This window comes from Tympanuchus pallidicinctus, unplaced genomic scaffold (genome assembly GCF_026119805.1).
Source record: "Tympanuchus pallidicinctus isolate F22 unplaced genomic scaffold, pur_lepc_1.0 scaffold3, whole genome shotgun sequence".
Classification (NCBI taxonomy): Eukaryota; Metazoa; Chordata; class Aves; order Galliformes; family Phasianidae; genus Tympanuchus; species Tympanuchus pallidicinctus.
Genome location: NW_026294747.1, coordinates 75,101,132 through 75,127,637, shown reverse-complemented (window position 1 = coordinate 75,127,637; position 26,506 = coordinate 75,101,132). Strand labels below are relative to the sequence as shown.

At 37.6% G+C, this 26,506-nt stretch overlaps 1 protein-coding gene across 2 annotated transcripts in view; it reads left to right on the top strand.

The window, feature by feature from the left end:
- MYO3A (myosin IIIA) overlaps positions 1-26,506 on the top strand; it is a 95,460-nt gene that overhangs the window by 27,912 nt on the left and 41,042 nt on the right. For both annotated transcript variants that reach the window (XM_052694411.1, XM_052694410.1), the window contains exons 6-16: positions 6,687-6,763; positions 8,071-8,216; positions 9,909-9,974; positions 10,382-10,537; positions 19,330-19,429; positions 20,364-20,480; positions 21,548-21,652; positions 21,737-21,820; positions 23,252-23,454; positions 24,727-24,825; positions 24,923-25,037. In XM_052694411.1, coding sequence (XP_052550371.1) covers positions 6,687-6,763; positions 8,071-8,216; positions 9,909-9,974; positions 10,382-10,537; positions 19,330-19,429; positions 20,364-20,480; positions 21,548-21,652; positions 21,737-21,820; positions 23,252-23,454; positions 24,727-24,825; positions 24,923-25,037 — 1,268 coding nt within the window. The remainder of the gene's footprint in view (positions 1-6,686; positions 6,764-8,070; positions 8,217-9,908; positions 9,975-10,381; positions 10,538-19,329; positions 19,430-20,363; positions 20,481-21,547; positions 21,653-21,736; positions 21,821-23,251; positions 23,455-24,726; positions 24,826-24,922; positions 25,038-26,506) is intronic.

Below are 26,506 nucleotides of genomic sequence, written 5' to 3'. Positions count from 1 at the left end.
AAAATACATACCTAGTTTCATCTAAGTAATGCAAAATGAAGGTATTATGTTTGTTTTGTAATTCAGTTTAGTTCATGAATTAAATGTCTTGGTTATTTTTTTCCTACTAGGACAAGCTTGTACTAATTCTGCCAACATTCTCTGTTGTAACTCAGTACTAATGTGCTACTTCTTCCTTGTGGGTCATGGAATATTGGTAATGCTTTAGTACTTTTAGTGTTCAGCAACAATTGATCAATGTGAGTTAGAATGCATAGGTGTTTTTGTTATTTTGTTGTATGATACTCATGCCTATTTTGATACGGAAATACAGATAAAATCTTTGAAATTCAGTAACTATATTAAACAGGCTAAGTTTTTGAAGTGTACATGAGCCAGTAGTTACTATAATGACAAAGCAAGAATAGTAAAATCAGTTACACTGTAAAGTATGTCCAAAATAGCCAGCCAATCTCAAAGTAATTAATGAGCCCATGATAAGACTCCATCTGAAGAGTTTCATCTGTTTTAATTACTGATTTCCTGATGCACAAGGGAGCTTTCTGCTAGTCCTGTGGTGAAAGCCTCAGAAGTCCTGGGTCAGAGTTTGGGGACGGAACCACTGCAGATGTAGTATGTTGACTGATGACAGCTCAGTCTGACAAGCCTTGTGAGATACATGGCATTGCAGTGGAAGAGAAGGCTCACAGCACTCTGCTGCAAATGCATGCAGTGCAGGGCAGGCTACAAGTCCAGACCCACTTTGTGCTCAGTGAATAGGTTGAAAAGTCAGTTGTGAATAATCCAAGGTGGAGCACTGGGTCGTTTGGGGGAAGGACAGTTTAATCTGTGTCCTTGTTAATATATTAACATAATTTCCAACTTTTCATGTCCTGCTGATGTTGAAGAGAATGACCTTGAGTAGTTTTCCAGACTTCTATAGATCGCTTATTCTGAAGTAGTCAGAATACCTTGCATCTCCTTTTTCTTGCACTGCTTGAGCTATAAATGCTGTATGAATCATTCTGCAAAAATGAAACAATTAATTAAAATAATTTTATTTGAAACTATTCAAAAATACTTATTTCTGCCTTTTGTTTACTTGAAGCAATGAGTCATAAAAAGACTTGTATTTGCCTTAGTCATTCTAGCATGCATCCATAATAGAGCTGTCTGCTTCACTGATTCAAATCAAAAATAGGCTATTATTGTGTTGTCATTTCTGCATACCATATAGCAGGACATTCACATGTTACTTCTAAAAAGCATTTACTGAGGAATATGACAGTTAAAAGGTAAGAAAAAAACCAAAAAAAAAAAAAAAAACCAAAAAAAACCACCTTTGAAGAAAGCTTTCTACATGAGCAGCTTGTCAAACTGTTTTGAACCCAATCAAAGTAGTAATTCCAAATTTTTCAAACCAGGGTTAGCAGGGATAAGATGGATTGCGTTGACTTGAGCTGTGGAACGTTTTCTTTGTTAAATGTTTAATTCTTTGTTGAAGGCTTAGTCCTCAGAAACTTTTTGTGTGAGCCACATGTGAATGCAAACCTTTGTGTTGTCCAGTAACAACAAAAAGAAATCATGTGCCCAACTGCTGTATGCAGGATAAGCTCTTCACTTGGTCTTTTATATGTTGATTTTTTTTTTCTCCTCCAAATTTACATAAAGATGTCACTGATGGCTTACACATTAGAGAAGTTTGACACAGAAAGCTACTGTCTAATGCCAGAGACAAATGAAGCAAGAAAAACTTTCTGGCCAGCAAAGACTTTCTCTTAGTTTTCTCAAGGGTCACAAAATTCACCTCTTGATTTCTTTACCCAGCCAGCCCAGACCGTTTTGCATGTGAGAGTGGCAAGAGGGGCTGGTTAGGAAGCATGCTGCAATGCTCCTTTGTTTTAGGTAAGGCTCTAGAATTTATTGAACCTGAGTTTTGGCCCAAAGGATATTTGCTCTGAGCTTTGAATGCTTTGTTATTCAGTTCTTAAGTATGAAAGTAAATGCAGTGATTGAAATGGAATAGTAATGAATTGTCTACAGTAGCCCTGAAACCAGTAGTCCTTGGTGTAATTCAAGATTGCTAGAAGGTTGTATAGATGGTTGCTAGAAGTATGTCTGACCTTTCTTTATAAGTCAGATAAATTCTTGTCCTTTCTATGTCATTTTATTTTTGCTCCATAATTGCTACTCAGGATTCTGAGCAGTCATTGCATTTACTCACCTCTTCATTATAGTACATACATTTTACCTAGTATTCATTCAACACCACCTTCTTCCCATAATTCTGTGGCTTTTTCAGTAACCTTTCTTTGTCCACATCTGTTTCATAGAGTATTAGGATAAGAGGTTTCTCAGAGAAGCCTCCATACCTGAAGGCATTCAAGGCCAGATAGGATGGGGCCCTGTGCACCATGATCTGCTGGGAGCAGCCCTGTCCTGGGGCTGGAATTGGGTAGGCATTAAGGTCGCTTCTGACATAAGCCATTCTTTGATTCTAAGAGGAGGTTATTAAAAGCCTTCTTGTCTCACCTGCTGTATACTAGATTCATTTTTACCTGAAAGTTGTATCTAATGACTTAGTTTGCACTGAAGTATTTTTGTCCTGATGTGTTTCAGATATCCTGTCCCAACAGTGTTGCTAGTAACCCAGATGATCTTAACAGGTAAACCGTGTCACATAACAAGGAGAGTATCTCCTGCATTTTTCTTGTCATACAGAGGAAAAATCCTTTCTGAGTCTCAAAAGTGGCAGTCAGACTGAATCAAAACGTTTAAGGAAGGTACCACCTAAGAATGAGGGCTTTCTTCACCGGCATGCTGCATCAGAGGTGTAGTTCACAAATCCCTAAGTCTCTACCTATATTTTTTGTTTTATACAATAAATTAATCTTTTTCATCCCACATTTACTTAATACCTGTTAGTTTCCTATTAGACACCATGTTTTTTCTGTCTCCTAAGCTGCTTATGTATATGGTCTTCTTAGATATTAAGCTTTTGATCATTTTGGAGTTGCAAATGGCTGTTTGGTTAGCTTTTGGATATACCATATTTCAGTTGAAGACTTGCATCTTGAATGTTTGTTTTCCTGAGTGTTTCGGAAAGTTTAGTTTTCCAGTTGCCCTTTTCTTAGTAACAGTAATCTGTTTCATCATTAAAACACGACGTGCATCAAGACAATCCATTAAAACAGTGGATAAGATGATGATGGACATGAAAGAAGTTGAGGTATACCCATGGTCTTTACTTGTGAGACTGATCTTTAGGAATTCTAGGTCCTTGAGACCAGTTGGGAAATCCGGAACAAGGAAAATTTAGCCTTGGTGTGGGAGGATTAGGTTAGCAAGCATTTAAACAAATTAGATTTAAAAACTGTAGGACCGCACCCATGAATGCTGAGGAAGCAGGCTGATGTCACTGGGAGACCACTCTTGATAATCTTTGTAGGGTCTTGGAGATCAGGGGGTCCCAAAGACCAGTAGAAAGCTATTGTCGCTCCTGTCTTCAGGAAGGGCAAGAAAGAGGATTTGGTTCACAATCTTTTTCAGGAGGAAAGGGTTGCAAAGGGTTGCTTTGCTAGGAGGATGGACTCTGAAGGCACAAATGACAAATGGTTATGGAAGTAGTAGCCAAATGATGGTACACATTGTGTGGGCCTCTTGGAGTTTTTATATACAGATATGTGTATATATAACATATAAGAATTGCAGTCTTCCTGCTGTGTGCAAAATGTCAATTTAGTAGAATTTGCTAGGGCTCACAATTTCCTCGTTAACATCAGCCAGCACAATGTGTATACTTCTGTCAGAGAACATAATCATAAAACAGTATTGTACAGCCTCTCAATTTAGATCAGAACAGTGTCTGCTCAGATTGGCTGTAACTTTGAGACAAATCTTTCCTATAATAATAGGAAGCTCGTTTCTGCCCTATATTTCCTTTATTGAACAGTAAGGTCATAAGTAGGTAGCTTTACTTTCAGTGTTCCTCTAATATGCCAGTTTTTGCAATGAAAGGCGTATATAATACTCATGATGTAAAGTTGCTAATTTCCTTTTTTTATTATTCATAACCTAATGCTTGATTTAAACAAATAAAATAAAAAAAGTATACTTTCCAACTGTATGCACAGTTCTTTTCCACATTAGGAAAGATTCTCTGGTGTGCACTGGAACTTCCAATGCACTTGTTTATTAAGCCGTTAATTTTCATGAGATTTACAATTTCTGTGTACTGAAACACTGCTTTTGGATGTATTTTTAAATTTCCTTAGGAGAATATTTGATTCCCTTTGCAACAAAGCAGTAGTAAAGCAGATGGGGGAGGAGCAGGATGTTACTGTTAGAAAATGAACGAGTTTAAAAAAGCTGGCTAGCTATATGCCTGACTGGTTACTGAAATGCTGGAAGAAATGTTACTAAGTGTGGAATTACATCATCTTTCCCCTATGCACAGAAAGTGCCCAAGGAAATATCATTTGTCATAAGGCCTACACTCCTTAATCTAAAATGCCACTTTACTGCTAAAAGCAAAAGGATACAAACAAACAAAAAGCCTAAAGAAAGTAGTAGTGAACAATTCAAATTTAATCAGCTTTTTCCTGAAGTAAAAAAAAAAAAAACAAAACAACAACAAAAAAGTGTGGGGGGAATCCTTCTCTTTGAACTATAATTATTAAATAAACAGAAAAAAAGTGTGTAGGCAGAAGATTGTGCACATCAATGTGTCTTTTATATTTTGCTCCTTATCTCCACAGAAAGTTATGATTATTTACAAAATATGGCACTGGAATAATAAAAATTCAGGTAGGGCCTTTCTTTGCCTGCAGATCTAAATCCCAGCTCCCATTCCAAGACTACAAAAAAGAGCTCAGCACAGGAGACTCCCACAGCATGTAGAAGGGGAGTGTAGCCTCTTCTCCCTTCAAAAGCAAGGATCACACACTGGTATCCTTTTGTACCACTACAACAACCCCATGGTAACGTGTGCTTGCCTCTTGCTTTCTGAATGTTATGTTTTGCTGAAGGCCAGGAATAAAAACAAGGAAACAACGTCAAAGCCCCTGCTTGGCTGAGCTTGGAACAGGGTTGATGGACTTTGTACATAACCTCATATTTTCCTGCATTCCATGATGCAAACACTGTGCTGGACTTTCTGTGGTCATTGAAAGAAGGAAGAGATTCAGCTTTTTCAAGCCCTGAGTAAAGTAGTGGGAGCAAAGGCAGTGGTTGAGTTTGTCTTAAAGAAACAGGCTGATTTGGGAGTCAGGATTTTGCTGCCCTGTTTTCAGCAGTTATGTACACTTCTGTGATTGACAAATGCAGATAATTTGTGAATCTGAGCTGCACGCTTGCTTGAGAGTAAAAAGCAAATCAAGCCTGCAATGGATTGTTTACTTCCATGGAAAAACAAACAAACAAACAAAAACCTTAAGCAATCCTATTCTATCCAGACAAAAATTCAGTGAGTATATTTTCACTGGGCAGTTGACACGAATTGCTCCTGTTATAAGCCATCTGTCAAGCTTTCAGGAAGGTAAGATCAAGCATATTCAAACCAGAGAATGTAAAGAGTTTAAACTTGCCACTGGTGCTCACTGAAGCTTCCCATTTCAGATAATAAAATGGCATTTGCAGAGTGAAACTGAAGCCTTTTATTTTCTCAAAAAGAATATAGGTTTATATATGAAGGCAAAATAAACAAGCTTCAGTGCCAATCAGAATAAAGTTGACATAAGAGTATAAAACAGCATCTTTCCTACCATCTTTTGTATCAGAACTTCAGAATATGTCTTTGGTGGGCCTCACAGTTAGCTTTGATTCATAAATCCATAACAGTTCAGGACCTGCTGGTGAAAAGGGTTTGTTTTCTCCACACATTGTACTCTCTTTGCACACACGAGAGGTATTTCCAAACAATACCACCTTTATTTTTAAAGGCAGGAAATTGTTAGCAGGCAGATCAGAAGTTCACTAGAAGTTCACCAGTAGCTCACTAGAATTCCTGATGTTTCAGTGTGTGTTTTAATCTAAAACCATAAGCAATTTTCAGATTTCAGAGTCCAGTTTCCAAGTATTGGCCTGCAACAGTTAATTCCTTAAACTACAGCTCATGTTGCAAAGCTGATTTGCAGGCATTTGATGTTGCTTCAAGAATGGGGAGATTTCTGTTTTTGTGTTTTTGATGTTTCACCATTTTACTGCTTCGTCTTTATGGCAGAACAGCTAAGAGATGAGGATGAGTATCTTTTATAGCTCTTAACCTGAAATATGTACATAAGGAAACAGAGGTCTAGTGTCAGTACTGAGCATGAGAAGTAAAAAAGAAACAAGGGAAAGCACAGGAAAGTACTTCGTTTTTTGTTTTTTTTTTAACCTCCTGAAATGCTTTACCATTCTCTTAAAACAAGATATAAAACTGTAATTAGCCAGTCAAAATATATGGAGTCAGATTACTAATGAAATACTCATTGGGGACTAAATCTCAGTCCTACTGAAGTTGCTGGAAACAAATGCACGGACTCTGAGCTGAAGTGCTCAATGACTTTGAGGATTGGGCCTATAGCAGAGAACTGGAAGAATATAATAAAGACACTGAAGAGGAGGTCGTGGCGTGACAAGACACAACAGGGATGGTACCGTTCAGAGCGACTGTCTCAGATGGAAATAGCAGTTGCTCTGATTATAGCTTCCCCTGATTCTTCCAGGTGTGTCTGCTCAGCTGACCAGCACTCGGCTCCGCCGGAACACCTCTGTGGGCACCCCGTTCTGGATGGCTCCAGAGGTAAGATTCATGTTCCAATGTATTTCATCAGTGGTATGAAAGCTGTCAAATTCTGTATTTCTGCTCTTTCTCCATTCTTCCTTCTTTTTTCTTTCTTCTTCCTGACTGCTGGACCTTCTAAAGGACATTTCTATTTTGATAGGTGAAAAAGTGTTTTAAACCTATTTACTTAAATGGTTGCAAGGATTAATTTAAAATGTTTTTTTTTATCTTTGAAACTGCAAGGTTAGAGTGAAGGAGCAAGAAGCTGAATTGCTTAGTTCAGTATTTTCATTCAGGAGGAGCGAGTACTACCAGCGATCTTTTCCAACCTTCCAAATTTGCAAATTATGCCAAGTATCTCATCTCTCTGTGGATGGATGGAGCCCAGGGTGGTACTGTATATACTGGGGCTTTTACTTTTGAATTTCTTCATCTGGAAAGCGTTAATACAATGTATTTATAGGCAACAGCAAGAAATGAACAGTTCATTATGAATAAATAAGATGTATTATGTGTATTTGGGGATTTTTCCAGCTGAAGAATATAAATACATGCTTTAATCTGAAGCAGGAAACAAAAAATTAGTTACACTGTTTAGTGTTATACTTAGTACTTATGCTATTTGTGTCTACACAAACACGTGTGCATATATACATGTACATCTCTTTGTAGGACAGAAATTACTCTATGGACGTATATGCTTATAAATATACACTGCTTGTCCTCATTGGTCTAAACCTTTAGATCTAGGTAAAGGGATGAAAAATCCTTAGTTCAGCTGGCATTGTGAATGAGCTGAAATGTATATGAAATTGAATACATTTCTTGCAATCCATTGGCAAACCACATTCTTAATAACTTAGCTTTATCCTTGAATTGGCTGAATAAAGACCCAATGGAAGATAATGAATTCAGCTCTTGCTTTCTTCCTTGTGTTCTTCATGGAGAGAGCAGAGTAACTCCATTCGTTCTTTTTCTGGAATAAATCTGCAGAGAAGTAGCTTGGGGTTGCTGAGTTCCTTGCTTCTTCCCTTAGCAGTGGGATGCAGTTTTCTACCTTCAAGTGAATAAGCCAAAGATTTGCCCCCTTCAGTCAGATCAGGGGACATCTGATCAGATAATAGGCTGTGTTCACAAAAGACTTGCTTTCTCTAGGTCACACTTTGCTTTTTCTGTAGCACTAAGTTTTAACTTGCAAAATATGAGCAGTTCTGTTTATTTTATCCAATATCTCTATCCAATAAGAGACTTCCCCATCTATGAGTATGCTCTTAAATTCAGATATTTGACTGTCCTGTTACTGACCAGGTCTTTTCCTCTAATAGGTGATTGCCTGTGAGCAACAGCTGGATAGCTCATATGATGCCAGATGTGATGCATGGTCACTGGGTATTACTGCAATAGAGCTGGGAGATGGAGATCCACCACTTGCTGATTTGCACCCTATGAGGGCACTCTTCAAAATACCAAGGTAGTATCTTAATGTTTTTAATTCTTGCTGGGCTGAGAATTATTTCCATTGAGCATTAATTTCCATTAACATTTCTTCAAACTTAGACTATGAAAGTACATACAGTTCCTTCATACTATTTATACTAAGGGGAGGTTAGAAGTATTCTGTCCAGATGTATCTTCTGAGACTCTGCTACAACCATGCAAAGCCCCTGAGAAATGTAGAGAGGACTGTGGCTGCGTTTGTGAAAAAGCCATGAAAATTTCCCCTTTGGACTGCTGCTACCCAACATACACAAGCATAGGACATAAGCACTGGACTCATGCGCGTCCCATGTATGTTGTTCTCGTGTATTGCCATATTTGAAAATGAATTGTGGTAGTGATACCGAGTCTTAGTGGATCAGTGTGTCAAACAGGCACCACAGCTGTCCTCAAATGTTATCACATGTCTTTTGAAGCAAAGTGTTCACATACATTTAGTCCCTTACCTTTCATTAGCTTGTGGTGTTCCTGCCAGCTGCAGTATTGCTGTCCTTAGGCAGTATCTCTGGCAACTTTTGTGCTTTCTTTGAAGCTGGATGTAGAAGCACCCAAATTACCACTTCCAGTGTTTCAAAAAGCATTGGTCTCAAAGAATATAGGGAATGACCTTACTGCAGTCAGTGGATTTCATTCCAGCAGTTGAGTACCACAGCATTTGAGACCACATAGCATATATGAGTGCTCCAGGTCCTTTTCAGCCAAGTAACCCAAATTAATTTAAACTGCTTTCTTGTTTAAGAAATCTTGAGTGACTTGGCACTGAAGCAGAGCATGAATGCTCTTCCCACCTCTATTTGCTACAGGAAAAGCAGAATCAAACTGTTGAAATTTCATCTAGGCCTTCAAAAAGCCATCTGGCTTATACGCTTATAGATATTTGGTGCCTAACACTCTGCCCAGGAACAAATGTAAGATCCACTGCCTTTTAATTTCATTAAGAAAAACACAAAAGTTCAGGAGTTAACATTAGGCATCACTTAAAGAATGCGGTTTTGATAACTGATTTACAGTAAAGGAGTCACCTCATCTATAGGCATTTGCTTTTGTCTAAGTGAGTATGCTTAGTGGAAATAGCACTTTTCATTGAAAGGAAGGAGACTCAAAACAATTTGGACATTAGTACCTAGCATAAGAAACTTTAAATCAACAACAAAGAATTTTTTATTTACAGTATATCTGTATCTAGTTCTTCACTTGCCTTCTGAATATCTCCTGATAAATCAAACGTGGCTAATAATGAGCTAGTTTCTTCCTGCAGTTTGTTCAGTAAGCTGATTAATTCAGTCCTTCTGGAAAACCTTTACATAGAATTTCTTTTTAAAAATGTCTTAAAGTATATAGTTTCAGGCTTGGAAAGAGAGACTTGCTATTACAAGTGAATAGTGATTAATGGGTCGTTAGTTTCATTTTTATTTATTGATTTGATTGAAAAAAGTACAGTAATTCTTAGCTATGATTGGTAGATCCTCTCCATGCCATTTTTCCTTGTTAGTTATGTAATGCAGAAGAGTCATTGAGGCATTGTATCCTCTACCCATACTCCTTTTACCAGTGGAAATCAATATCTTTTTTCAGTGGCCTTCTAAAACTCATTACTCAGCCTGCCTTCACACATCGTTTTTGGCAGCTGAGTAGCTTATTAACTTATTGTCACTGACCTTTGCAGGAATCCTCCTCCAACACTACAGCAGCCTGAACTGTGGTCATCTGAATTCAATGACTTCATTAACAAGTGAGTAATAACTGAGACCACTGTAACTGAATATGGAACAAGTATAAATGTCATTTGTAAAATATCATTGTATTCTCCATGGAGATATGTTGTTAGTAAAAAATTTTTTGTTCTGCTTCCTTCAATTGTAAAAATGAGAAGTGTTTTGGGTGGAGTCCTTTGACTGTAGATGAGTAAGGAACTTGTTTTTTACGTTAAGCATTTGCAAACAAATGATCTCAAGTTTCAAAAATCAATGATTGAACTTCTAGACCTTATCAATTCTGTGAAATCTTAGAGTTTTCAGTACTGAAGTGTTGTGAATAAGATGGATGTATTTATTATGACAGTATGAGTGAACTACAGACAGGCGTGTCAAAACTTAACAATGACCCCTGAATGATCATCTGCTTTTTCTGCCAGCACAGGTGCTTAACTAAAGACTATGAGAAGCGCCCAACGGTATCTAGTCTTTTGCAGCATGATTTTATTAGGCAGATTGAAGGAAAGGAAAACATGCTACAAAGACAACTTATGGAATTTATTGATGTTCATCAACAAATGGGAGTCACTGAAAAGGCAAGGTAAAAATAGCTAAAAAGTAGACCAGTTGTGGCAGTCTCTTTATACTTGCGCTGTTTCTGAATGGCTGATGCTCAGAAAAGGATTCACCTCTCATAACTTTAGCTGACTGACTAAACACTGACAGTGTTTAATCTTTGGGTGCCTCCTATAAAACCAATAGAAAGTGGAGGGCATTATGATTCACGTGAGATGAGATAATCTTTAGAAGTGTCTCCCCTTTTTCCTCTGATTCTAGATGCAGATTAGGATCCTAGCTTTCAGAATACTAAAGATTAGGTGAGATGAGAGTTTGTAATTCACTTATATTTCCATGGTTATTATTGACTGAAGATGCTAGAAATAACTGATCAGGTTCCTGCAAGAACTGGATGCTACTGACTGAAAACAGTGATAGTATCAGACTTCGCAAAATTAAAAATATTTTATAAAAAAGCTTATGTCTTATTAAAATATCCTTTTTTCTTCCATTAATATTTAAAAGTATTGGTTTTGCATAAAACATGTAGCACTTGATGGCTTTCCTTTAAAATAACTGAAAATGATTTGGTTCAATACAGCAATTTATTTAGGAAAAAAAATCCACTACACTGTCTGTGTCAGTTGTGGAATGTAGTAGAAGATTGGTATTGATGTATTACTTGTGCAGTGTCTCCTGTGCATCAAGGTAAAGGATGATAAACATTTTTTAAATGGAACATAAAATGTAAAAGACATTTTGAACTACATGGGAAACACTTACTAAAGCGTGCCACATTTACTTTTGCACATATTTATAGTACCAACATATATAGCAGTCTTCAGTTCTGATCCTGGAGAATTTTCTGATATAAACTGTCATTTATGGATAATAAGAATATTTCTAAATAATTTTTTATTTTCAAGTTTTCTTGGACTCTCTGGAATTGGATGTAGGATGAGTAGCAGTTTCTCTTTTCTGGCATTTCTATGAAAACCTATACACATGGCTAAATTTAAGACTTACTTACACTGAATTTGTATGCTCTTTACGGCACTTAGAATTGATTTAATCCAGAACAACTCTGGAATTGAAATAAGCTCCTTAGGTGTCAGTGCTGAGCATTTGGACAATACTCCAGACTTAAAAATAATAACAAAAATATAAAACCCTGGATAATTGTGTTAAAACAAATAAAAATCTCTAAACAATATGAATTTATAACTTGATGAAACTTATGACAATGGTCCTCTCAATGCCTAAATCATTTTTGAAAATAAACCTTCTAAGTCAGTTATGTATTGTGTTTTCTCAATTTCATATAATTTACATGTTTAGCAAGTCCTTCTGTTTTTCAAAATTCTTCAATCTTCATTTTTTTTAAATGTAATTGTTTTATAATGCAAATGACATAAGCTTTCTTTTCCCATGCAATGCAAACATTAAAAAAAGGCTCAATTTGCTTATGCATAGAGCTACCAAGTGGCACTGGAAGAGGAAGCTATTAAGACTTTCTTTGTCCAGTGATATTGTGTTTTTTTTAACTGACTGCTCTTTATATGAACCAGATTTTAAAGGAATATATTACTATGTAATGAAGTTACATAGCCTTTGCAGTTGATCAGGTGCAATTTCTGCAGAAATTTTCCCCAAGTATGATAGAATTTTCCTTTTGAAAGTAATGAAAATTTATTATCTGAATGTTTTAATTTTAGCAGTTTACAATGCTAATAAATAGGTTGATACTAATTTAAATCTCACTTACATTGATTTAACCTAATCTTTTCATATCTGAAATCACTGAACATAGTATGAAAGTCTAGAAGTAAAAGCCACATTTTACTGTCACTGTACATATAATGACTTCAACTTAAGTATGTTATTGATTACATTTGCTGGAAGATGGTTATTTGTAGCAGTGAATGTATGTAGGTCATTCCAAAAGTAATGTCGTCTTATTTATTTCTGTGTAAACTACAACAGATAGAAAAAGCACAATAACACCTCCAGGGTGTTCAAAAAACATGTAGATGCAGTACTGAGGAACATGGTTTAGTAGGTGCTGATGGGTTGACAGTTGGACTTGATGAACTTAGTGGTCTTTTGCAACCTTAATGATTTAATGATGCTATGTAAGTCCAATTTGGTCATGATATAGGCTGTGGCGTGACTGGTCAATTGAAGAGTTTCATCTTAAAATTGCCTGGCTTGCTTTATTATTCTGTCCTGGGACTGTTTTTACACTTATGTGTTATGGCCCTATTGTGGAATTCCTGAACTTTCACCTGTTTCAACAGCTTCTCTTGGAAAGCTCCCTCCTGATCTCCAGCTGTTCTGTTCATAACTCCAAGGCTTCCTCTAAATCTCCAGCTGGCTGTTACTGGGAGGCGGTAGTTTAAGGGATTAAAGAACCTTCCTTATGCTCAGGCATGAAATTCTCCTGTGTATTGTATGAGTTCACTGTGTAAACTGAAGAAATTCAGTAATGTGGACTTGAAATTAAGGAATCCAATTGTTTTCTTGATATGTTTATTTTCCTGTTCAAATTATACTTTATTAATAAAGAAAAATTTATTTCAGAAGAGTAAGTACCTGAAAGTTGATAGCTGAGGTCCAGCCACTGGTCTTCCTACATCCACTATTCTTGTTTTCACTTGATATCAAATCATTGTTTTTGTCCATTATGCTGAGGTGTAATTTGGCTCTGACTGCCCTCTGCGGTGGCATTCTGGTTATGATGTTGCTTTGATGCTTGTTAGATGTGTAGTTGTTACAGTTCAGAAAGAAGGTGTCATATGAAGTCACGTTCTCAGTGAGTTTATTTTTGCAGAAGGCCAGATCCTAATGTGTAGTATTTTTGTACCATGTCTGCTCAGAAAGGGTCTGTGATCTCTAGACTGAAAGAGGAGCCACCCTATAGCAACTTCCTCTACCACTATTGTTTCTGAGGTATTTTTTAATGTTGACCAGTCACCGAGGCATTAGGGCATTGCACCAGGCTGTTTGAAATTTTCATTATTATTGCTACTAGCCCAGCAAAGAGAGATCTGGTTTTAGAAAACTGTTGCATCCTTTTCAAGCACCTGGTGAAGGAAATACACCACAGAAAGTAAGACAGATTCTATCATGGAGAAACAGTAAGTTCATCTGAGCCTGATCACCTTTGGGCGCTCCTTAAGCTCTCCCTTGATTTTAGCCAATCCCTCAGTCACACTTTCTTGCTTGTCATCTTATAGCTATTAAAATTTATAATTACTGATCAAAATAATGATTAGAAGTTAGTGCTGCAGCATATACCTAAAAACTGTTCTAAAAATACACTTCTCACCAGGCTGAATGAGGGGAAAAAGCCTGCATTGTAAAGAGATTTACTTTGCAACAGAAATAGCTGTCTTTGAAATGGCCTTCAGAACTGTCGCATTTACACCTGACTGTCAGGTTTGCAATACTTTCATCTTGAGTTGTTTGGCTGTCTTGTTCTTGAGTGCTTTTACAACAATCTCTGCAGAAATGCTCAGTGATTAGTACAACGTGTATTTCCTGGGAATTATGACTCATTCCAGAATGAGCAGTGCATGTGAGGGATATTCAGTGCACCTAGATTTCAGCAACCAACCGTGTTCCCCAAGTTAAGAGACTTATATGCCCTATAAATAAATGTGGGAGAGACCCTTCTATTGCAGAGTGATTCAGAGCAAGTGCTTTTGTGTGAGCTGAATTGCTCTGCTAAACGTTTGTCCTGCTGAGCTAACCATGTAGGAATAGCACTGCAATTCAAGGTGCTACCTAGTTGGTTTAACTTTTGGAATGGCAGGGAGGTGAGTTCATAAAAGTTCACATATAATATGCTCAAAGGGGGTTGTCAATTTATTCTCTAGTATTCAGAGCAGAGAGTACCATATGCTTTCCTCCCACGACTTTCCCTGTGTGGCTTCCTAGACTTGTGTCACTTACTTCCCGAGGCTTCTCTCTCTTTCCCTGACTCATCATCGTGCCAGTTGGAGCAGCTGATAACAGCTCTGTAAGCTAAACTCTGAGGGCAGCTTGCAGCAGAGAGCAGATCACCACTCGAGCTTGAGGAAAGTAGTAGGAGGAGCTGAGTAACACAGCCCACTCAAAGGCCAGTACTAATTGGGTCAAGGTGTCCAACTGAAATCTGTGACAGAGTAGGGATTAAACCTGTGTTTGTTGACTTGTAGACCAATTCTAGACCACTTCAAGCCACTTCTTCCACTCCTGTAGTTTGTTATAGGTTTTGTTGTACCAGCAAGGTCTGTGTATTACTGCACTGTTCCTGAGGGTGCAATATATAGTATAATTATGCTACAAACTCCTCTCGGGCAGTAGGAATTTCTGGCTATACAGGCCTGTTCCATATGCTTCTGGGTAGTTCCCATCTCCACAGCAGAATAGGAATGCAGTTCAGGTCTCCTTCCATACAATACAAAGGACAGCAATGATTCTTAAATGAATAATAGTTGAACTCTTGATGCAAAGCAGAAGAAATTTGCTCCTCCTGCATTCGAGATCTCTGGGAATAATTGCTCTTCAACAGTCTCATCAGTCTGCTTCTCATTCTTCCTGAAGGTGGGATACCTCACCCACCAGGCATTGCTCATTTTTGGAGCTTCTGCTTTGTCTTCTCAGTGTGGTTCTGCATGTAGAGCATGGACAAGACTCATGAGGACAATAAGGAACCAATCCAAAGCAGTACTTTTAGAGATATCCTATTTGCTCAGTTAATAACACATTTTCCCTGAATAAGGGATACAGCCTTTTCTTGAGCCTATTATGAAGGGCCAGTAATCTACATATTTGCAGACTGTGGTAAACCAGCACAAACTTTGGCAAACATTGTACAGAGCAACACATGACCCAACTTCTGGAGGTGGGCCACCTCTGAATGAAAAGCCCTGGCAGCACCATGTTCTCAGCAAGGTTGCATAAGCTTGAGTGCAGCTCCTTGAGTGGAGCTGGTGCTTCTCAAAGACTTCGACACAGAGGGAGCAGAGATTTGTCTGCAAAACACTGTACACATGCTTGCAGAACCTGTCAGTACTTCTAAATTTGGGTACAAATTTTGCTTAGACGTAAGGCTATAGTTTTAGTGTATCTATTGCAGACAAATTTGTTGTTTTTTTTTTTTTGCTCAGTACAACCTTCAGAGAAACAAGATCACTATCAGTGACAGATCCTGTACAAATTTCTGTGTATTGCTTCTTTTCTGTTTGTCACTTTTAATGATATTTGTAACAGCTGGGACATGTACAGCTGTTTCTACCTTCGTGTTACAGAAAACTGTAGAGGATTTGGCAGACAGTGCAAGAGGGCATCATGAGTCACACTTCCCTTTTCAGGGTATTTTTGGAACAATCAGAAATCTTTTAAATATATTCTGACAATGTGAAGAAGTAAAAGCTGCAGTTCCCTCACTTTGATTTAACTGAATCTTGAAAGACAAGGATGAGTGAAGGTGAAGGAGAAAACACAGAAACAATGCTGCCTTGACTCATTTTCTTGTCCGTAGTAGGTTGATGTTTCTGGCCTTTAGCTGCTTCAGTTGCTTGCTGAGCGTGGCTGTGAAATCTAATGTCGCCAATAAATGATTTCTGATAAGAAGAGAGAAAATTGGTTATTTTGGTTCACAATGTCTATGTGCATGATAGTAATGAAACTTCAGCATAGATGTCAACAGCACTAAAGTGGTTGCTGTTTAGCAAGTGAAGCACTATAACTGCCCTTGAGGGGTCTGTGCCCTTTGACAGCAAAGCAGAAAAATATTGTGTTCTGCAAATCTGCTCTGCTGTGCTCCATGAGTGGAGAATGTAATCTGTTTTAACAAGCACTACTGTTCTCATAATGTCAGCTGAAGAGGATTACAAGAGAATCAATTTTATGTAATTAAACTTCCTTGGCATAAATAAAGATTGTTTCCTTAAAAGAGAGGGGAGAAAAAAAAAAAAAGTCTCTGTAACTAGAACATTTCCCTCCATTATTGCAGGGCTGCTGTTAACTTCCTGCATTTCATTAAAAATGGTCATTGAAACAAATCTGGGAAATATCACTCTTACTGACACTCAGTAACATCTCCCCATACTGTATGTGTAACAGTTTCACCGGAAAGCCTAACTTAGCAGATGTCTTGTATTGGATCATTCTTTGGCAGTGAAAAATAACAGACTAGCACAACTTGATGCAGTACCGCAGCTCCCACATCGTTCCCTCGCGTGCACATTGATAGGTCTTTCTCAAAGTCGTACTGATACTAGAAGCATTCTTTGGACATAAAACGACCTTTGTGCAGGAGCAAAGAACAAATTCCTTCAACTGCCCAAACATAATTTTCTGCTGCAGCTGTTAAAAGGATGGAGGTATAAATAGAAGCGTGGGTTATGGAGGGGAGAGGTTTCTCTTGAGGGGATAGGATTCTGCCTACACCTCTGGCGTCAAGTGCAACCATGTCTTTAGCTGGTAAATGGAAAAATCAAGCAGTGGCAGACTGTGCAAAGCTAAAGAGTTAATTTAAGTCTTAATATTACCTCAAACTTTTAAATGTGACCTGAGATGCATCAACCCAAGAATTGTCTCACAGTGTTGTTGCAAGGATTCAGTGCTACCAAGATAGTTCTTGCAGCACAAGTTCCAAAAGAAGAAGATCCTTTCTGGAGGATGTTTAATTGCTTTATATCAGGTCTGTCCCTTTTGGTGCTGCTTGTTTGTATTCCATGTGTTTTCTGCTTCAGGATACTTAAATACATGCACAATTACAGCCCATTTATGGGTACATTGTTGGAACAAAGACCACAAAGCTGTACTGGCTCCTACAGTGAATTCTTACATTTGTGCCTTTATATTAAGGTTGCAAAATTAGTCATCTGCAGTGAGTAGGAAACTCTTGCCTTTGTGCTTACAGGCAGTGGAAGAGCTTTAGTGGTAACTGGCTCATGCCTGAGGGAGGGGAGAAGCTGCTCTGCTGCTTGCACCTGGGTGAGGGCAGACCCTGTGTCACTCTCAGGGAATCATCATTAGAGATGAGAGAAATAGAGAGAAGTGCTGGATGAAGTGCACTCGTGCCTGCATGATTGCATTCAGTTTGGGAGGACATCACCTGCCTATTTCTTTGTGAGCTTTTTCAGGCTGGCAAGTGACAAATAAAGCCAAGTGGGTGCCTGCCTGACTCTGTAGCTCTGCATCCCCCTCAGCACCCAGCCTGCCTGAACTGAGCCAGTACACAGGAAACAGAGGATGTTTGTGGAGTAGGTACAGGCCGTGACCTCTGCAGTAAATCGTACTGAGTGAGCTCAGAAGATACTTAGCTTGCCCCATCAGGGTTATGTTTGTTCATTCTAGCTTTCCACATTGGTGTAGCTGCCTTTCTCTCCTCCCCTCTCTTCATTGTATATTGAAGGCCTTGTTTGAGTAGAAAAATCCTGTCTGCTTTTACTCACATTATATGTCCCAACGTCAAAATTACAGAATTTCCTTGATCTTGTACGGAATCAAGATGAAAAATGATTGTGTTTCACACAGGGTTTTCTGCTGTCTCAGTTTACCGAAGTGTCTGTTCAGTAGTACCATGGGGCATGCAGTCTTATCAGGAGATTCAGTTCACTTAGTAGTCATTTGTGTTTGTGCCATATTGTGCATCTGAGCTTGATTTTATTTGGTTTGTGAACTCTGCTGTTCCTTATCCAGTTTCCCTTTTCCCAATTTTCCCCCATATCCTAAAGAAAATACAATTAATACAAATTGTAAACTGCATTTTTTACTGTTTTCACTGTGTTTAGCAATGCATTTTTTTCTTGGATAGAGGTGAATCCAATTTGGGATAGGAATTTTCTTGCTAATTTCTGTAAGACTGCCTAATATTTTTTTCTCTTGATTAAAAGAGAGATTATTTCATTCTGTCTTAGTTTCAGCTGGGATGGAATTCTTTTCTTCAGAGTATGATGCCATGTTTTGGTTTTAAGATGAAAACAGTGTTAACACACTGATGTTTATAGTTGCTGCTAAGCACAGTTATGCAAAGCCAAGGCCATTCTCAGCAAAGGGCTAAGGAGCTGAGATGGAACAGAATTAGGACAGCTGACTTAAACTGGCCAAAGGGATATTCCATGCCATCTGACATCTTGTGGAAGGAGTTCTGGGGGGTTGGGCGTTCATCGCTCTTCTGTTGCTCAGGGGCAAGCTAGGCATCAGTAGGGGGGTGATGAGGAATTCTTTGTGCATCACTTCTTTTATATGTATGTATATACATATATATATATATATACACACACACACACACATTATAATTGTTATCAATTTTCTCTATCTTAGTAAATAGATTTGTCACAACACACAGGTTCTACTTTGTTTTTCTTCTGTTTTCTTCCCCATCCCACTGGGAAACAAGGGAGTGAGCAAATGACAATGTGGTGCTGAGCCACTGCAGGGTTAACATAAACTTTACTGAAATTTAATCCTAACAAAAAATATTTGAACTTTTAAAATGTGTTTCTAATTTATACTTTTTTTTTTCCTTTAAAGAACAAGAAAATTCTTCTGGATTAGGATGTATTTCACATATTCCAGTGGTTCTGTAGCACTTTGCTGAACAGTCTGACCAGCTCAGGCATCTTTACTGAGCTAGAAGTTTTACCATCCTGAATGCTTTGTCAGTACTAAAAAAAAATAATAATAATTTCCTGTTCTGTTGTTGTTCAGACATTCATGTATTTGAATTCAGAACAATGGAAATATGTGATATTTTGGCTGAATTGCTGTTGAGGTGATTACAGATGCAAGATACACTCTGTTTCCTTATATCAAGAACATTTATTCTGTCTTTTCTAGATTTGAACGTATTCATACAAAGAAAGGGAACTACAGTAAGTCACTAGTTTCAAACCAAGAAGATGTAGATGATTTAGCAACCTTGGAGGTACTGGATGAGGTAAGAACTTTCTTTCTCATGTTTTCTTGAGGAGATGTAATTGGATATTAAAACAGTGTCATGTACTTCTATTGTGTAAGTGTACAATAGCATTTCACTTTATGCCAAACAATTTTAGATGAGATTTTTCTGGAGTGGTTCCAACTGTATGGTAAAACACCTTCTGCAGTTAAAACTTCCGATTGAGTAGTATAATAGTACCATTTGTTTAACTGGATGTATATCACTGGATTTTATTTCAGCTAAATAGCTGATTTTTAATGATATGTTAACTTGAAATTGATCCAAGTCCAAGAATAAGCACATTCTCACCTGTTGCTTGTACATGCAGAGTTGTCCTAAACTAGCTTACCATACTATTCCTAGGCTGGGTTCTCACTGACTTTCTTTGGTGCAGAGATGCATTGAGATCAGTTTATGTCAGCTGAGGCTCTGCCCTCCTCAGGAATCCCACTGGTTTGTCAAAGATCAAAAGCGAGTCTACTATGAGGATGGGAAGCATGCATAAAGATGGAGAGAAATCTGCTGTGTTTATAGCTTAAGGTTCAAAAACAGGAAGAAGAATCAGGCCACTGCACATTATCTGCAGGTGATAGAGGCCATCAGTGGTTGTAAACAGTCATTCTTCCTCTGTCAGGCTGTACATAAATAAACTGGTACAGACTAAAACACTACTTATTAACTAATTTTTCTATAGACACTTGGGGATTGGTAAGTGTACCTTGTTCAAAGGGAGTTTGGACACAAGCAATTATGAATGCCAGGGTGTTTGAAAGTATTACTTATCTGCAATCAAGATAATGTGTATTCCTCGCCATTAAAGTCTTCTTTTTCTCTTATCTTCACCTATTGTAACTATATTCATGTTCTGTCTGTTTTCCTTATATTATCTTTTTCTCTCTGTGAGACTGTTCTTTTTTTTTTTCTCCATCAGAATACAGTGACGGAGCAGTTGCAGAAGAGTTATGCCAAGGATCAGATCTACACATATGTTGGGGACATCCTCATAGCTGTCAATCCATTTCGGAATGTAGACATTTATTCTTCACAGGTGTGAAAATTTAGTTTGATTCTTTTCTGCTGGCACTTATTTCCAATAAAATATGACTGTTCATAAGTATAAAGTAAAATTGTTCTTGACATTTATTTCAATTCACTCTGAAAAAGAAGAATTGCCAATACAGTAGTCCTTTTAATTTGATGTTGATACACATCCCTATTGTGTTGAATTTCAGCATAGAAATGAGAAACTAAAAAAACAAATAAAAGCCTCTCAGGTATCTTTATGTCTGCAGATGGCTTATATCATGTCTTAAGTGCAGATGGCTATATCTGAGCAAGTCACCTATAGACAAAAAAAGGATTTTTGCAGTCGCTGTTCTTTCAGTGACTTTCAGTATTCATTCTGAGTTGAGATAAATTGCACTAAAATTCATGAGATTTGTTGACTAGACCACCACCACTATGAGCAGTTAGTTCAGAAGCAGTATTTGTGCTGATGCATACATTATTTTTCCTGAATCTTATTCCTTTTGGTAGGAGGGAGCATTCCTCCTCCATTTCCTGTGGAGAACTTCTGCCAGGGCAATTGGTTGGATGTAGAAGGTGGGGAGATTTCATCCCAAGAGAGCTGTGGAAGCCGTAACTATTTAATTGATCCGACAGTTCACAAAACTATTAAGTAAAATTTTAACTTTTGTGAATTTGCCCTTTCACTATACACAGGGAACAGATACTAAATGTTCAGTCACACATAATTTGCCATTATTAATCGTCAGTTACTTTTCTGAAGTTTAGACATCAGTATCATGCACAAAAAGCAAGATGATGTAAAGTGTAATTTCATTTTAAATTACATAAATAAGGCAGCATTATATTTATTCTAACAATTCAATTTTCGCGGCATAAAGCTGAAAGCATACAAAATTGTTTTTTATCTTTTTTAGCAGTTCTTATACTACTAAATGCAGATCCACAGTACAGTGAATGCAGTAACTGCTCACTCAGAAGCAGCAATACTACTAAGAAGGATGATGTACACTAATTTGAAAATGAAAGATAAGTGAAAAAAAGTCATTAAGGAGACATAGAAAATGTTTTCATTTTTCTTGTGCTTAGCATTCCAAACTGTATATTGGAGCCAAACGGACTGCCAACCCTCCTCACATTTTTGCTGTTGCTGACATTGGTTATCAGTCCATGGTGACATACAACTCTGATCAGGTAAAGATGAGATGACCTATTTATATCTTTTACTAGAATGAGAGATACGTAATGAGCTCAGACTTCTGGTCTTGTTCTCTGCAGTGCATCGTTATTTCTGGGGAAAGTGGAGCTGGCAAGACACAAAGTGCCCATCTTCTGGTTCAGCAGCTCACTGTCCTGGGCAAGGTATGATTCCCTGTAAGCTTCTGTAAGGCTTTGGTATCTGAGATCTAACTGAACGACTGAATCAGGGGCAGGACATTGCTAGAGGACCAAGACAGTAAACATTTTCCTAAGAGCTCCTATGAGTGCCCCCTTCCAGTGAGGGCTTATGCCAGTTTAGTTGAATGTCTTTGTATCACCCAAACTGTTAAACTATCTTAGAGCTTTTTACCTCTCACCACAACCAGTTTGCTGTCACTTAGATGTGTTCCTTCTGGGAAGTAACCATCATAATTAGCAGAAAGGGATTTTGCATTTCCCAAGTGATATGCTAGCAAACTGATCTACCAGTGTGGTGCAGTGCACTTTAAGCAGACAAGCCATGTCAAGTGATGGACCACAGAAACTGATTAGCCCTGGATTGTGTATTTGCACTTTCAGCCAGCCATTCATTCTGCAGAATGCTGTATTGTGACATGCTTTGTGGTATATGTATGCCTTTCTTTCCATATGCTTTATGTAGGAATGACCACTCTGATTATGAGTCTACTTATTCAAAAGTATAGTGGACAGCCAAGTATGTGTCAGTTTGTGAAAGTCCATTGTATCAAAGGCTACATGTGCATAAGCAATGGCACACTCTAGATGAGATGTAAGGCCTCTATTCATTCCATTGCATTTTGATGCCTTCTTGAGTCTGCAGGGCCATGTTTCTTTGAGATCCATGGGAAGGAAGGGACCTGTGTATTTGGTAAGGAAAATTAATTGATCAGTGTGATTGATAAAAACTCAAAGACAGCTTTTGTCCATACAAAGTGAAATATTTTTCCCTCTGAAATCTTACATTCCTTACTCCAATGAAAAAGTCCGTCTACATATTGAAGGTATGCCTACATGTTTGAATGAAGGAGTGTACTCAGCTGGTTTTGTGTGAGCTGGCTTTCATCTCATTCATGCAGTTGCAATTGGAGTGAAAATGAGAAGGACAGGGTCCAACACCCATGTGGATACAATCTGTAATTGCTAGTCTGTGCCACACACCTGTGCTCTTGTCACGCACACTAATGAGTCAAGGTGTGAGATGTGCCTTGCCTTGTTACAGAAACAGTTTGATCTGTTCTTTGACTGTAGCAAAGCAGCGAGATTAGATGAATGGCTGAATAAATAACAGCACGCCCATTTGTTAATTTCTGTTCAGAAGCTTATGCCCAACTCCAAGTATTGAAGCAGCACCGTTAAGATAATGCTCATGAAGGAAAGCCTGTGTGTGAGGGTTGTATTGCACGGGGTTAACTTATTGATATAGGAAAAAAAGGAAAAAGGCCTGAGTGCAACATTTTGAAGTACACAAAAGTCACACTACGTGGTGCAAACTGGAATAGGGAAGAAGCACTTAAGAAGGAATGTATTTGAATGATTACTGCTTATTTAAAGTACTGTCTTTCTCACTTCTAGGCTAATAACAGGACTCTACAGGAGAAAATCCTCCAGGTGAATAACCTTGTAGAAGCATTTGGAAATGCAGGCACTATCATCAATGATAACTCCAGCAGATTTGGAAAATATTTGGAAATGAAATTTACTTGTGGTGGCACTGTAGTAGGAGCTCAGATTTCAGAGTACCTCCTTGAAAAATCCAGAGTTGTCCACCAGGCAGTGTAAGTATAAAAATAATTTTTTACCTCATTTGAGGTTTACGGAGGAGGCTTACAGTAATGGCAGTTATCTCAGGACAGAACAGAAGGAAGAGTAAGGAGTACACTGCTGTGTGTGGTTGTGTTGTGATGTGGATTTTTACATAAATGATATATGAACGGTTAACAGTTCTGTCAACTAATTGAAAACTACTCCCATTTTTTTTCATTGCCTCCACAATTGCTTAAACAAATCCCATGAACGTTCATATCTGATATATAAAAAGTATATTGGAATGTCTAAAGAATAAAAGCTTTCTAATGGTTCTTTGTGGAAATTATGGAGAAATCAAAATTTTACTTTGACGCAAACTTTTAGTATTATATAAATTATGTGGCTTTAATTGCTTTATGTTTCCTCTAGTATTTTAGATTTGTTTGCAAAATGTTCACTTTCTACTTTGGAGAATTTATGCAGGATTACTGACCGAGTGCAATACAGAGCCATTTCTGTTGTGTGTATATCTCATAATATGAAAGAAAAATGAAATGGCATTTCTAATGTATTAAAATTATTGAAATGTATTTTCTGTCATGATATATAGAAAAAATATTATACCTACTCTGTTTCTATCTTAGTAATGATAGAAAAGATAGAGCTTGAGACAAGGAATCTTGTCTTTGTTTTAAATTTTTCTGCTTACTGGTCTTTTCTCATTTTTATTCATTCTGTAGTTCTGTATGACCTTGTTGCCTGTTGTATATTTCTGGTATGAATGATTTCTGAATCTCACTGGCAATGTTTTTATTAACAATTTAAAGTTAGATGCAGGTTTATAAAAAGCTTTTTTCATTTCCTAGTTGAACATAAGCACAGAAAGTGCTTTTTTCAGGATAAAATTAGCTTTTTCCCTAAAATATCACCTTTTTCTTAACTTAATGTGTGGTTTTTTTTCCTGTCACCATTAGTTGGTATTTACATTTTGCCACACGCTGAGACAGAAAGTGAGACAGCAAACCATTTAAGTGCCTCAAATGTTCTTTGGGTAGGTGTTTAGAGATCTGAATTCATGGGAAAATGCTGCTGAGCTGGTTAGCCTGAGAGGCACTGTAGGAGGTTAGTGCTTGAAGCCTGAATTTCCAAGGGCTCCTGAAGATGTTGGTGTAGAGCAGTGTTGTCTGCTATCAATTTGAGTGAGCCTTGTCTGTTACCTTAATAGCATTTAATTGTAGTGTGTATGTCATCAATAAATGTAACATAGATACACTTCTAAACAAGTTTCTTTCTTGTTGCAGAGGAGAGAAAAATTTCCATATTTTTTATTATATTTATGCTGGTCTTGCAGAAAAGAAAAAACTGGCACATTACAAATTGCCGGAATATAGACCTCCCAGGTAATACTGTTTATTTTTACAAAAATTGATTCCTTAGAAATCTGATGGTGTTGAATTCCTAACTTCATTTGAATTCTAACTCTGTCAACTCTTCCAGATATCTGCAAAACGATCATTTCAGAATAGTGCAAGACTTTATGAACAACAGCTTTTATAAGTCGCAGTTTGAATTAATTGAACAGTGCTTCAAAGTCATAGGTTTTACACTGGAGGTGAGTGCTGATAACCCTTTTTAATGAATTTTAATGGCTACCTTGATAAGGGAAAACATGAATAAAGAATTGAAATAGTCACCCTTGTTATTTTCCTCCTTTAGCAGTATTGTTTTTATGATATTACGTGGTCAACTTGCTGTTATATGCTACATTTAAATTTTTAAGGTTTTAAGGCATAAACTAATAAAATGATGTTAGTCAACAAGGCTTTGATGTTCGTGAACACAGCACAGCTGAGTGATTGGGGAAAAAAGGCTTCTGCAAATTAAATGTTGTAACTGTTTATTAGTCTATAATTTTGGGGGCTGTGAATATGAGCTTCATCTCTGTTTTAAGATGATGTCCATGGTGAGAGTTCTAAAAATTCATTGAGTTTATCTGGGTTTTGATGAACTCAATAAATTTTCACAACTCCAGGGACAAAGTTGAGTGAAGTTTTTACATTCCTTTAGAGTGGATGTGATCACTGAACATTAACTGAACCCATTCTTCCTTTATCATCTCATACCATTGCTCTACTGGCCATTAAATCCTTCTCACCAGGCTGTTTTTCATGTAATTGCAGTGAAAACCAGGCCTCTGTACTTATAAAATATGACTCAAGGGAAATAAACCCCATCCTGCACCCTTGTTCTCTCATCTTAGAAGCTGTGCATCATGGCTATAGTTTACCACTGACTTTATCAATCGCAAATGATATCAGGAACACAACCCATATGGTGTCTGTGAAATACAGAACTATTGCTGCCAAATGGATACATGTTTTAGTCTGTCTATCAAAATCATATTTTGTAAGAAGTTGTTCTCAGAAAACTACTCTGTCAATTTTGGAATGTCTTGTTTCCCTCGATATTTTTGAATAGGTAGCAGAACATCCATTCTGTTCCTCCATACTCCTTTTACATTAAGCTGCAGTAACAGCAGTGTTCACAGTCTCTTTCTCCTCTGTGTGCTTATTCATAACTGCTTGTAATATCACACATCCTGTCACACCTGTACTTTCAGCACTCTAGAAGCAGCCTGGGAGGATATGCACAGTTCAGCACTGATAGCAGTTTTATCTCACTAAAAACCTTGATATGCCCTAATTAATACTGTGTAAAGCAAGAAGTGTGTTCTTGATCCACACTCTTTTGTTCACTTCGATAGATGGAAAGAATAGTCCTGATCATCCAGAAGAGGAGACCGTTCTTACAAATTAAAAATTCATTTATAATACCATCACTGGCTGCATTAAGCAGTTCTAACTTGTATCTTCATTCAGTTTCCTCAGTAAGCCACAATGAGCTTAATCTGTGACTGATTATCTTCGTGTAGACTTGCCACAATTTCAGATGTAGGTGAAGCAATATAAATAATCTGTGGCTACATGTGAGCCCCATCCATGATAACCTGTCTTACATTCTCCATTGGTTGAATTAGCCTGTCTGATGTTGTGTTTGCAAGAGTGAAGGAACAGAGGAATC